At 50.2% G+C, this 13,561-nt stretch overlaps 1 protein-coding gene across 1 annotated transcript; it reads right to left on the reverse strand.

The window, feature by feature from the left end:
* Positions 1-578: 578 nt before the first annotated feature.
* PDX1 (pancreatic and duodenal homeobox 1) lies at positions 579-6,101 on the reverse strand. The gene is made up of 2 exons (XM_024551064.3): positions 5,625-6,101; positions 579-2,071 (listed from the first exon to the last, which is right to left on the reverse strand). Exons 1-2 carry the CDS (start codon positions 6,028-6,030, stop codon positions 1,626-1,628), a joined length of 852 nt encoding a protein of 283 aa, XP_024406832.2. The 5' UTR covers positions 6,031-6,101; the 3' UTR covers positions 579-1,625.
* Positions 6,102-13,561: the final 7,460 nt, after the last annotated feature.

Raw genomic sequence — 13,561 nt, forward strand, 5'->3', positions numbered from 1 at the left:
ACACAACTGGGCTAAGATGCTGACGGATGCCAGGAGGAACAGGGAGCACCAGGAATTGGAAGCCCACTGAGTAGGGGCCTGTTTGTCCCTAGCACAAGACACTCTGGACCTGGGGACCCTGGGGCATGGACTCATCCAAAGCAACACTCCTTTGGGTGAGCCAAAGAAAAAAGCCTCTCCCAGACCACCTCTTGGGGAAGAAAGAGGAGACTCAGCCACGGCCCTGGCCGACTTCGAGGTTCCCTGAGTCTCCGGCCGGTTCAGACCTGCTCAGCTGCAATCCCACCCCAATGCCTCAGGGCTATTTTACTGACGAAATCCATCTTGAGAAGTGGCTCAAGTTAAAAATGAAACAAAACAAAACTGAGAATCCGCATACTATTACGTTACCCCAGTCCGAAACCCAAATGTATGTTTCTTAATTATGGGATCTTCTCTAGTTAGTATGGAAAAGATAAATGCTGCTTTGATTTGTAAAATGAACTGGAATCATTGCGCTGCGACAGAGGCAAAGGGTGGATACAAAACGAAGGAATCAGTTTTCACCTCTTTCCGTGTTATCTGTATTTATTAAACATTTTCCACAAACATAACCTGCATTCAAACCAAAATTGACCTGGAAACCAGACCTGTGTGTAAAAGAACTGTTAGGTAATTTCACAACTTTAAATAAAAATAACCAGGTTCTCATCTCCTCAAACACATGTGTTTTTATCATTCCTAAAGATGTGGAAATCATACTGGTTCTGAGACAAGATTCCGACGTGGGTCGGGAGACCCTGCTTGCCTTCCACACAGCCTCTCTGCCCTGAGACCAGGAACTCAATCCACGTCCTTAATAGAAAGTTCACTCGAGTCCATCTTTCTTCCCCAAGCCCCTTGGCCCAGCCCCATCTCTCCTGCTCTCTCTGGAAACGTCTGACGGAGGGGTATACAGGGACTCTCTCCCTGCTCCTGCACACCAGCCCTGCTACTGCCCAGCTTCCCTTGTAACACCTCTTCTTCCGAGTGAAGAGGTGCAGGGTGAAGTAAGGATGTGTTCTGGGGAAGTATGTTGCTGCGCTAAATGGATTTTAAAAGAAAGGAGGATGAGGAGGGGGAAAGAAATTATCCAAGTCCAAGGGCATCCATTTCGCTGGATCTTTGAAACCTCTGATATTTCCTTATAATTATTTCTAAATGTTAAGGCAGAAGCCTGAATCAAAATGGCTCTGTTTCTGGGCACATACAGGCACTCCATTTAGCTGGATTGCCATGTTTGGGAGAAAGCTCCAATTAGTACAGTTGTTGTTGTCTTTTGAAGAGTTGGTTTCTCTAAAGACGTCCCTGGTTCTGGAGTGCTGGGACCTGCACTAGTGGCAGACGCGGTCGATCCAACAAGCTCACCCGAAGAAGACTCAGATCTACAGAAAGGGTCCCTTCTGGAAGGTCAACCAGCGTTTCCCCATCGGCCCCAGTTGGCACAGGCACCTGAGAGCGCCGCCTCTCCCCTCCCACCTGGGGTGGGCGCTGCAGTACCTGCCCCATCAAAAGGCCAGGGCTGGTGGTCCACACCTGGGGTCCTAGGCCCGCTTCCCCTCGTCTGTGAGTGGTCAAAGCCTCTGGCAGGGAGGAGCCCCTCCCTCTCACCGGGGTTCCTGGGGCCGCAGGGGCGCGACACTGGAGGGCTGCGGTGACGCACTAAGGCCTGGGGGCAGTCGGCCTTCTCGAGCTGTAACAGGGACAGCTGGTGGCACAGCTCCCCCGGGGGGTGGCGGCGGTGGCAGCGCCAGCAGCTCCTCGCCCGAGGTCACCGCGCAGTCCTGCTCCGGTTCCCCGTCCCCGCCACCTCCGGCGGCTGTTCCACAGCCGCGCTTCTTGTCCTCCTCTTTTTTCCACTTCATGCGGCGATTTTGGAACCAGATCTTGATATGCCTCTCCGTCAAGTTCAGCATGACAGCCAGCTCCACCCGGCGGGGTCGAGAGATGTATTTGTTGAATAGGAACTCCTTCTCCAGTTCTAGAAGCTGCGCCCGGGTGTAGGCGGTGCGCGTCCTCTTGTTCTCCTCGGGTTCTGCGGAGTAGGCGTTGCCTGCGGGAGACACAGCTCCTGAGTGTGGTCCCCCGACCCCTGGCACCTCTTGCCCTGCCGTCACTCACGCAACCCAACCTTTCACCCCAATCCTACGAAACCACCCCTTCTGCCACGCCACCACCGAGCCCCAATGCCTACCCCAGTAAGGGCCCACACAGCCTTCGGTCGCCTTTTCTGGGAGGTCCAGGCTCTCGGTGACCCTGCGGTGGGCTCTATTAACAAGTGGTTCTTGAATGGGTTCCCTTAACTGGTGTTCGTGTTGATGCTGATTAAAATGCACATTATAGATATCTAAACCTACTTGATTCTACAAAGGCAATAAAATGTTTTTAATATATAACAAAATAAAACAAAACAACTCCACTTTCTGCAGATGACCCACAGTAAGAAATACATTACAGATCACTACCCAGCTCACAGAGACGTATAAACCGACACAAAAAATTCAGGACACAAAATCAATCTTTACCATATATGATGCTATTTTTTTTCCTGTTGTTCACTATTTCATTTTTTAAAAAAGGTCTCAACCCAGTAAATTGATTTCACTACTAATAGGTGCAAACTTAGTTTAAAAAACCTTGAGCTAATAAAAATGCTGAAAAACCTTGATCTAATATAACTATATACGTACATGTATAATATATATAGTTATGTCTGACCATATATCATCTCTCTTTAGTTTTATTGTAATTGCCCCCAACTTAAGAGTCAGTATATTTTCTATAATTGTTCTCATTTTAACCTCTGCTGGTCCCCTGCACTGAAAAAGAAGGGAAACTATTCTGGGCCTATAAACACATCTCTGTCAGCCTCAGCCTCTCTGTCCTAGGCCCCAAATCCTGGCTGAAGGGAGGCTAAGAGGCCCGAATCCCTCTGGGGATTGGAGGAAGCTGGTGGTGGTGGGGTCAAGAGCTCCCAGCTCTGAGCCCAGACTTGGGGAAGCAAGAGCCGGACCGATCCTGTAGGTTGGCGCTGCACAACCTGTGTTTGCCTCCTGGCTCCTTGAGGTCCCAAGCTTTTCCTTTCTAGTCAAGATACTGACTGCATGGGCTGTGGACTCTGTTGGGATAAGTTTTACTAAAACTCTGGGACAAGGCCTACGTCTGTTCATATAGGGCAGAGGTATGAAACATTTCTCCTTTGACTGCTGGCTAGGCCTTAGGGATTTGAAAAGCTGGTGTTCGGGTTAGGGGAGGAGGGCTAACTACATAATGGAACCAGCCTGGTTTCCCCCCAGGCTGGAAGTTGGCTCCTAGAAGATGCAGAGGGTCAGGCCTCAGTCAGGAAGGAGGTCTGCTTGCTGCAGGGCATCTCTGGATCTTACACTTCCAAGCCTTCCCTGCCAGGGGAAGAAGCGTGCGGGAACACTTAAAAAGGTCCCCCCGGGTTCTTACTTTCAACCCACAATCTCCCTGGGGCTCTGGTCCTCTTCTGTGGGCCTCACAGAGGTGCTGTGGCAGGCCGCTGTGCTGGGGCAGCTACCCTAACAAACCCGAGCCCTGGAGAGTCCGCAGGAGATGGAGGTGAAAGTTGAGGGGGCCGCGGTTGGGTAGATGGCAAGGTGCTGGGCGAGGAGATCCTGCCAGTGAGGGTGAGACAGTTCACTTTCTAGGCCGAGTCTTTCAGAAGTCCCTGTTATTGTTAGTACTCATACGTGTACTATGAATAAAAGCCCCTTGGTCACTTTTTTCTCCTCAGGGACGTGAAAACCCACTATGCAGCTTCACAGAGCCTTGAAGTTCCACTCCTTGGAACGTTTTCTGGGGGAGGACCCCCCCCCAAGCAGCTTCCAGGAAAGAGGGTTTGGGCCCCTTACTGGCTGGCTGAGCCTGCAATGAGCCAGAGGGTGCTGGCAGAGTCCCCTCCAGCCCCGATGTTCCAGACTGGGGATGTCACCCTTCCAGGGTCCCTCCATGCCCCGGCAAGGTTGCCGATTTTTCCTTCGGGTTTTACTTTCTGGCTTTTTGGATCCGCTTGGAGCCCAAGCTCCACCAGAGCTGGCATAACACTCTTGCGGGAGAAGGGTAGGAAATTTAGCCCACCTCAGGGCCTCCCAGCCCTTTTCCTGAAGAAGCAGCCAGCAGGGCCCCAGAGGCCGGAAACGTGTGTCCCCAGCGCCCTGCAGAAGGGAGCCCTAGAGAGGGACCGCAGCTCCCTGCAGGGAACTAGGGGCTGAAGGTCCTCCAGCCCGACTGAAAGACGCTGTCCTCCTGCCTCCCGCGAGACTCCGAGTTCTTAGGCCCGGACCACGCAGGCTGGTAAGTAAGCAGAAACAGCCTGCGCGTCTGGAACCGCCTTGGGCCGGGGTTCGCCCCAGGTGGGGAAGGAAGATTGAGGCTGAGTTATTGCCGCGTCCTGCCTCAGGACCGGCTTGGTCCTCACACTCAGTTTCAAGAGAAAGTGAACTAACTAGGAAAGGTGAGCCCTGGGACTCTGAGCGAGCCGGGACCCCCCAAAGCCCTGCTTGGCCGTGCCAGGATCAGGGCCCAGCAGGACCGGCCAGACCCCGAGGATCATCAGGGGCACCAGCTCGAGCCTTTCCTCGGACTCCCGATTGTGAGTTGGAAGGAAAGAAAAGTCAACTATTTGCAGTGCAGCAGGTGTGACCAGAAGTGGCTTCGGCACGGAAGCGATAACATTGTGTGGCGGGGGCGTCACAGGCCGCACGGGAAATCGCAGCCAGGTCAGGGGGGGGAAAGGACTGCGGGAGGGCGAGAGCGGGGTCTCTGCTCTCCGCCTCCAGCTCCGGGGTGACCTTCTGTTACCCGCCTCCGCCTGAGGCCAAAGAGACCCAGGGCTCCCGCTTCCCTGGCCCAGTTGCGCAGAAAGAGCATCTTCCTCAAACTGACTTCCTGCAAGCAGCGCGAGCAGACCCCTTCGCGCACTTCTGTTTGGTCTAAAGTGAAATTAGTATCGCAGGCGCCTGGCCCAGCTGCCAGGCTCTTAGGTGAGCGGCCGGTCCCCGGCCTAGCGGTGAGCCCCCCACTTTGCCTCAGCTCCTGTCTGGTGCCCCCTGGCCGCCGGACGCCCCTGCTTTCCTGCACGTACTGGGTGCCCGGGACTGCCACCATGCTGCAGTAAAGCCGCCCGACACAAGGCGCCAGGGGACCCGGGCTCCGAAGGCTCGCTCCTGCCTCTCACAGGTACCCCGACCTGCTCCGTTTCTTCCACGCGAACTCCCGGGAGTCCGGGGCGGGAGGATCCCCAGCTGGAGGAAGATCCGAGGCTCTGAAGCCTTGAGCTCGGCCAGACCTTGGTTCTCTGGGAAAGGCGCTGGGAGCGAGTGGCTCCCGGAGTTCATAATACAGAGGAGATAGGGGTTTAAGCTCCCAGGAGGAGAGCTGAGAGGCAAAGACACTCCAAATTGGAGCCGACAAGCATGTCAGTGTGGGATGGCCTCGTTGGGTCCCCGTGTAGCTCAGTTGGACCCCGGGTTATCCGTAAAGGCCAGGAACGCGAACAGGGAGAGAGGTCCTTCGGAGTGATCCGAGGTAGGGTCAGCCAGCTGAGAGAGGATGAGGGGAGAGGGGCCGGGATCCAGGCTTACCTGCCCACTGGCCTTTCCACGCGTGAGCCTTGGTAGACTTCATCCACGGGAAAGGCAGCTGGACGCGGCCGGGCTCCTCCAGAGCGCCTCCCGGATCGGCTCCATCCGGGAAAGGCCCGGCGGGCGGGTGGGGTAGAGCGAGTTGAGCAGGTAGGTGGTGGTGGAGGTGTGCCATCGTGGGGTCCTCGGCAAGCGGGGGCACCTCGTACGGGGAGATGTCCGGCGGGCTGCCTTGCTCCAGCGCGCCCAGGGTGCTGGGGAATGGAGGCGGCGGCAGCGGGGGCTGGCGGCCCATATACAGGCAAGCAGGGGGGCTGGAGCTGAACTCAGGCGCGGGGCCCCGCTGGAACGCGCACGGGTTCTTGTAAAGCTGCGTGGCCGCGTAGTACTGCTCCTCGCCGTTCATGCTGCCGCCGGCGTTTGGGAGCCCGGAGTTGGGAGCTGGAGCCGGTAACTCGGAGCGGTGCTGCCCTGGCACTCCCGGCGCCACGCCCGTTCGCTTTGACAGCTTCGCTGTGCGCGCAGAGGGAACCCGCGGCGGGCGCGGACCGCGGGCCGCCCGCCCAGCGATAGGCCCGGCTGTGACCCACGTGGCTCAGCGCGGGGCCATTATTGGCCGGACTGACTGCCTTAAGAAGCGAGGCCCAGGTCCCCGCGAGCGCCCGCGTCTGTTTCGATTTTCTCTCTCAGCAGAGCTTACTGCACACACCAGTACGCGCGGTTGGCAGAGCTCTCCAAAGTTGGGCGCGCATGAAAATCTTAGAGTTTCCATTCATTTATAGAAACAGTTTCATCAGATTTTAAACGATCTATTGTGTGTTTGACAAATAATTTGTAAATGTACATATTGAGGTTGTACATTTAAACTTCTTTTTTAACTGCCAGGGAATGCGGTCCAAAAAGCTTGCAGACCTAGCTCTACAAGTCGGAAGCAGTTGGTTCCATTTCGTGTATGCACTTTGTACACAGACACCAAGGACACCCACGAGCTAACACGCAGAGATCCAGCTTTTGTTGAATGTTTTTATCTGTGGCTGTGCTGCGGAACTTCTGGAGAGTAAACTGTAACTTCTGAGACATTCACGGTGTCTTTTTATTTTGAAAAAAATTATTAGGCATTACTAATTGTGATTTCGATAAACTGGGACTCGAATGGTTTCCTCATGTGGCAAGGGGGGAAAGAATCGGCTCTCCGCCGATCCGCCGCCGGCAGAGTCGGTCCGCTGGAGACGACTCCCTCGTTCGATTGAACGAAGGCAGGACGCAGGACGGGGAGAGGCAGGCAGTGTTTACAACATAAACAAAAGTACTGCGTTTTTATGATAACGTCAGCCTTTGGCTTCCACCGGTTGGGTAACTTCTTGGCACTCTGGGTTCCTGACTTAAACAGAGATACTTTTTTCCGACTCCATGGCGCGGACAGGCTACCTCCGGGTCTCAGTGGCTACCACCCACCCTCGGCCTGGGCTGGACCAACGCCGCCGACCACTTTGCCCTGGGCGTCCTGAGCGGCCTCGGACTGGCTCCTGTCGAAATGAACACATTCCTTAAACCGCAAGGTGCGGTTTTAGAAAAACTAGATACTTTTACAGAAAAGCCTAGACAAGGGGGAGCGTGAAGACCTAGGAATCAACAAGAGAAAAATCACTACGATTTGACTTTCCTAAAGTACAAGCTGCATCCAGCCCTTTAACAGGTAGATTTTAATATTTTTTCTCCTAGTGGAAATATTTGAGTTTCCACGCGTACGGATTGATTGTACTAAGCGAAAAGCCAAGGTGGGATTTGACTTCTCTGCAGAATTCTGTTAGACACTTGTGCCGCCTCAGCGTAGGCGTGTAGGTGTGTGCTGAGTACGGACAGGTCCGCGCGAGTCTGGGAACACGCGCAGCTACCAGGAAGCCCGGTGGGTGGGGGGTGTCGGCGATTTCTTCAGGGAAAAGGGCCACCTGCGGTCCTGGGGGTGGGGGGCAGCGAGGGAGTGAAAGGCCATGGGACCCGCGCACCTAATCTCTGTACCCTGGAGTCAATGAGTCTATTGTTCGCGGCGGTCGCAGAGAACCCGACACTATCACCCTGGCCGCGAGTGACCACATCGATCAGGAGCGCAGGACTGTAGGGGTTGCCTGGCCGCGGCGTGTTGACCCTCGGAGATAATCTGCCAGGTCTCGGCGGGTTGACTAGGCGACGGGGTTATGAGCCTGTGGTGAATTCTGCTTGGGACAAAGATCGGCCACCTTTCCGCTCCTCTTCTTCCTCCTCCTACTCCTCCTCCCATCTCCTCCCCTCGCCAACACCCTGCTCTGGATTTGGTAGCCAGCCTCCCCACCCCCACCCCGCCCCCGCTGTCGGCCTCACCTGCCATGCTCGACCTAGAGTGTTTACTTTGCACTTCTCGCTAATTGCACATTTCTGTAAATTGGTCTCCATTTCGATGCTTCATTTGCTCCCATTTAATATTTTTGCTCGGCCCTGCAGAAAGAAAACAGACGTTCAGCAGAAAGCAAGCCCGCTCACCACGCTAGAGGGCAAAAACCCCGGGAACCCAGGCTGCGCAAGCACGCGGGGGAGGGGACAGGGTGCTGAAGGTGCGTGTTCCCGCTTTCGCAAGTAGCCTTAGCCGCTGCTTGCTACCTAAAGAAGTGATCCAGGAAGGTAAGGTCAAACAGCAATTTAGTATTATTTAGTGGAACAAAGCTAACAGGGTTTTGGGATTGGCTAATTATATAGAATATAATATGATATATGATATGATGTGGTATAATGTAATCTATAATACATACTATATAATATATGACCTCACCCGGTAGAACCCTCCACTGAGAAAAATCGTGTGTCGTATTTCTTCTGTGGATGCAGCTCCTGGTGTCATAAAACCGCCAAGTCCATTACAGGCGAAATGCGTTTCCGCTCCGCATCCCCGCCGACGCCCGCGCCGCTCTCGCCTCCCACAGGCCCGGAGCGTTACTGAGCCATTAGGCGAGAGCCTTCCCGAGCCATTTAACAGCAGCTCTTATGGATAAATAAACAAGAAAGGCTGTAAACCAATTATAGTGTGGACAGTGAAAAAGTCGTTTATTAGCAGGACGTCCTGATAGCCCTCGCTGATATTGCGGGTCCTCGTCTGCCCCCTCTCCCTTCTTCCCTTCCTGGACGCAGTTAGGGCCCTGGAGAACACCGGGTACCTTGTTCTTGCTTTTTCACAAGCATTCTAAGAATTGGGCTTGTTATTAAGAGTTTTTAAGCCATTGTATCCCATCGTAAAGGAAAAAAAAAATAGACGAACCACATTTAACTCAAATGATATGTTTTTAAGAAATTTAATTTATTAGAGCACATTTGTTTTTATAACTAATTTGGTCTTCAAAATACAAATTAAATTACATCCCGAGTTGAAACCCTGAAGCGGACGATGCGATGTATGGGGCGCGAGTGAGGCTGTCGTTGACTTTGAAGGCTGGCGCGCTAGCCTTCCCTTCAGCGAGCGCCTAGGCAGGCCGGTTTTGTTCCCCAGGGTGGACCATCCTTCCCCCCACTACCCTGGGGTTTCCTCAGAGCCTGGCACCCAGTCTGAGAAGCGCCAAGGAAAACCTCTCTCGTGTAGGAAAAAGGACCTCAGATTTTGAATAAAAGGCCCTCCATCTACTAATAGGGCAAAACAATCTGGCAAAAATGAGCGGAGAGTGGGAATTATTTTCCAGAAAATTCAGCCCCTCCCCTACCAATTGTGTATATAAATGCACACTAAAAATCTCATTTAGGTGGGCACTTGATTTGTTCTCTGCCTCACTGGCTTTCTCTAGCAAAAGAGCAGAGCAGAGCAGGGGCTGCTCCCTTGTCTGCCTCAGTTCTGTGCCTTTCACTTGGTCCACTCAGTGCTGCTTCCCAGAAGTGGGACCCTTAGCCCACCAGCCTTTGCCTTCTTTTTGTTTAATTCTCCTACGGCTCTCAGTTTACTTTGCAGCTGAAAGGAAAGTGTGAAAGGAAGTAGAGACTCCTAAGGCTCCGCGCCTGTCCCGCCTCTGGCATAACTATTGCCTACCCTTGCAGCTCGGGACCCTTCCTTCCGCCGGCTCTCACCCAGACTCCACCACCTAGAAACCCCAGCCCTCGTCATTTCCCTTCTGGCCTTAGTCCTGGGTAACCACCTCCTAGCTTCCAACCAAATTCCCTTCTTTGCCTTCCACCTTCCTTCATCACGCGTTCCTGTGACTAATCCTTTGTTCTCCTGGGAACGTTTTCTTACCTTCAGGTTCCTGCTCAAGCCCAAAGATGACCCACACTTCCCTGTCACTCCAGCCACCTTTCTAAACCATCCTGCTTTTCACAGGGTTTTAATTGGAAGGACAAATAATTTCAGTAACAGTTTTGATGAAACACCTGTTCAGCCTTTTCTGTGTGTCTGCTTGCAATCTCTGAGGGACAGATACCCAGTAGTAAAAATATGTTTTGACTTTGGTGGGCGATAGGAAGCTCTTGGGAGCTGCATACCCCTCTCTTCCAAATCTCCCTCTGCCCTGCACAAGCTGTGTGTCCCCTAGCAAGTTACATAAGTCCACTAAGCCTCCCTGTCCTTATTTGTAAAGTGGATGATATGCTGCCCATAAGGTAGATTCACTGCGCACGGTGATAAGAGCACACACATGGAGCCAGGCTTTGTTTCAAGCATTTTACCTCTGTTAATCCTCATTAAAATGCCATTAGGCAGATGCTCTTATTCTCACTCTGCTGTGGGGAAACTAAGGCATCGAGATGTAACTGGTCCAGGATCCCACAGCTAGTAAGTGGCAGGGCCTAGATCCCAGAGGAGGTTTTCTCTTGGATATGACACTGTACTATCTTGCCTATGTGGTAGGTACTGAAGATATATTTTTAAAATTGTTTTTGTGAGAAGTCCCTGAGACAAAATACTTAATGTTCCTGGCACTCCGTAGGCAGTCAATAAATAAATGGTCATCTCTTTCTTTCTTCCCTAGCATTGCTTTTTATGCATCTACAAGCATCCAAAAGAATGGCAGAGCTGTTAACAAAAGCTCATGTCTAAAGATATTCCCAGACAGGCAGACCTGAAAGGTATGTTCAGGAACACTGGGAGAAAGCACTGGGTGGCTATATTCCTGTATTTTAGGGGAATATGCTCCAAAGTGCTTAAAGGGGAGGTGGGGGTGGGGAGAGAGCTGGATAGGGCTCTCTCAAGACGGCTCTCCACACCCCACAGAGAAACAGGCGCAGGGATTTCTTCTTTCTACATCCAGGGAAGTCTGATAATAAGGATTGAAGGGCGAACTAATCATATCCCTACTGGGATGAGTTTCCTACTAGATGTGGAATCCAGCATCTGAGCCCTGTCTTAATAGCCAAAGTCCACTTCCACTGCATTGTCTGTGGTTCTTCCATTCCCCAGGCCGAAGGCGAAGGTATTGTCATAAACTCAGAGGAAACCCCCAAACAGCTCAGGAGAGGAGGGAGGGATTCTAGTGTCTGGGTTGGAGCAGGGCTGGGATCCTTTCCATTCCTGCTTTCTCTAGGTTGAGAAGGTGGTCGTGTGCAACCCTGGCTTTCCTTGTGAAGATGTAGAAACACCTTCATCAAAGTGATACCTCTGTGTGTCACCAAAACTAAGACACATACAAAAGTGTTAAAATAAAAAATCTGTGGGGATTAAAGTGGGAGAGTCAGCTCCAAACTCAGAATGGTAGCCCTGAAGGCCCTCTCTTTGGGGTCCTGAGGGTAGATCCATTCCCTTTCTTGCAGAGAATTAAGTAAAGGCTCCTTGTTTGGTTGTGGTGTCAACTTCACTGAATTTTCCTATTCGCAATGCTTCCTACGGCAGAGGTCTTCTATCAGTGTACTGCTGTGCTGAGAGAAACTGAATTTGAATATATTTATTTTGTGCATTTTTTCCAATTACAATTTACAACACATTTACATTTATAAGCAAGTTTCACAAAGGTACAAACCCCGACTCATTGATGAAATAACCTGGAGCCGTGTTTCTGGCGGTGTGATTGTTGAACCATGTGCATCAGAATCACTGGGACCCGAGTGGTGGACATTATATGGTATAGACAAACTTGGAATTATAATGTTGTATATCTGAAATATACATAATTTTATATGCCAATTTTACCACAAGAAAAAAAAATCACTGGTGTGTTTATAAAATGCAAATTCCTGAGCCTAATCCCATACCTACTGAATAACCATATCTGGGGTGTGATGGGACCTGGGAATATGCATTTCCAAAAAACCCAAGGTCATTCTTTATTTAAAAAGATTTATTTATTTTGAAAGAGAAGGGGAGGGAGGGGGAAAGAGAGGGAGAAAAACATTGGTGTGCAAGGGAAACATCGATTCATTGCCTCTCGCATGCCCCTGACCAGGGACGTGCAACCCAGGCATGTACCCTGACCAGGAATCAAACCAGTGGCCTTTTGCTTTGCAAGATGATGCCCAACCCACTAAGCCCCACCAGTCAGGGCCCAAGATCATTCTTATGCACACTACAAATTGAGAATAACAACAACAACAAGAAATATAAACATTTAAACTCTAATTTATTTGGCATACGGAGACTCATATTCTTAAAGGACAAACATGAAGCATGGGCATCAGATAAAAATATATTTCCATGTCATAGAAATATGAGGTTTCTGTGACATTTAAATGAGGACATCAATGGAAAAATGCTTAAGGCAGTGCAGAAAACATGTTAATTTTTTCTCTTTTTACCAATTTCCCACTCCCTCCCATTTGGCAATCATCACCTTGCTCTCTGTAGGTAAAGGTCTGTTTCTGTTTTGTCTTGTATGTGTGTTTTTTTAGATTCCACATATGAGTGAAATCATATGGCATTAGTCTTTCTCTGTCTGACTTAATTCACTTAGCATAATATTCTCTAGGTCCATCCTTGTTGCAAATGATAACATTTCATTCTTTTTTATTGTTGAGTAATATCCCCTTTGTATATATGTATCCCATTTTCTTTACCCATTTATCTATTGATAGACACCTAGGTTGCTTCTGTATCTTGGCTATTGTGGATAACGCTTCAATAAACAAGGATGCATATATCTTTTCAAATTAGTTATTTTTAAATATCCTCACCTGAGGATGTATTTATTGATTTTCAGAGAGAGACAGAAACAGACAGACAGACAGGGAGAGAGAGAGAGAAAAACAGACATTGATGTGAGAGACAAACATCAATTTATTGCCTCCTTTATACATTCCAACTGGGAACCGAACCCAAAACCTAGATAGGTACCCTGACTAGGGATAGAACCTGCAACCTTTTTGGTGTATGGGAAAATGGGACAACAGAGCCACCCAGTCAGGGCTCAAATTAGTGTTCTTCTTTTCTTTGGATAAACACTGCTACGTGGTATTGCTGGGTCATATAGCAGCTCTATTTTTAATTTTGTGAGAATCTTCATACCATTTCCCATAGCGGCTGCACCACTTTACAATCCCAACAATAATGCACAAGGGTTTCCTTTTCTCCACATCCTTGTCAGCATTTGCTATTTGTGTGTGTGTGTGTGTGTGTGTGATAGTAATTCTGACAGGTGTGAGGTTTTATCTTACTGTTATTTTAATATATATATTTTCCTGATGATTTGGGATGTTGAGCACACCTTCTCTTATGTTTGTTGGTCATCTCTACATTCTCTTTGGAGAAATATCTATTCAGGTCCTTTGTCCATTATGTAAGAGGATTGTTTATTTTTTGGTTTTTAGTTGTATGATTTCCTTATGTATTTTTGAATATGAACCTCTTATCAAAAATATTATTTGAGAATACCTTCTACCATTCAGTAGGTTGTCCTTTCATTTTCTTGACGGTTTCCTTCACTCTACAGAAACTTTTTAGTTTGATGTACTCCCATTTGTTTATTTTGCTTTTGCTATCCCTGCCTAAGTAGACATCCAAAAAT

This window comes from Desmodus rotundus, chromosome 3, assembly GCF_022682495.2.
Source record: "Desmodus rotundus isolate HL8 chromosome 3, HLdesRot8A.1, whole genome shotgun sequence".
NCBI classification, from domain to species: Eukaryota; Metazoa; Chordata; class Mammalia; order Chiroptera; family Phyllostomidae; genus Desmodus; species Desmodus rotundus.

What these genes read in the sequence shown, in the direction of transcription:
- PDX1 (XM_024551064.3), bottom strand. Translation starts at nt 6,030, where the DNA reads ATGAACGGCGAGGAGCAGTACTACGCGGCCACGCAGCTTTACAAGAAC. An exon ending in GTGGAAAGGCCAGTGGGCAG is followed by an intron (nt 2,072 to 5,624) that starts GTAAGCCTGGAT and finishes TGTCTCCCGCAG; the next exon opens with GCAACGCCTACTCCGCAGAA.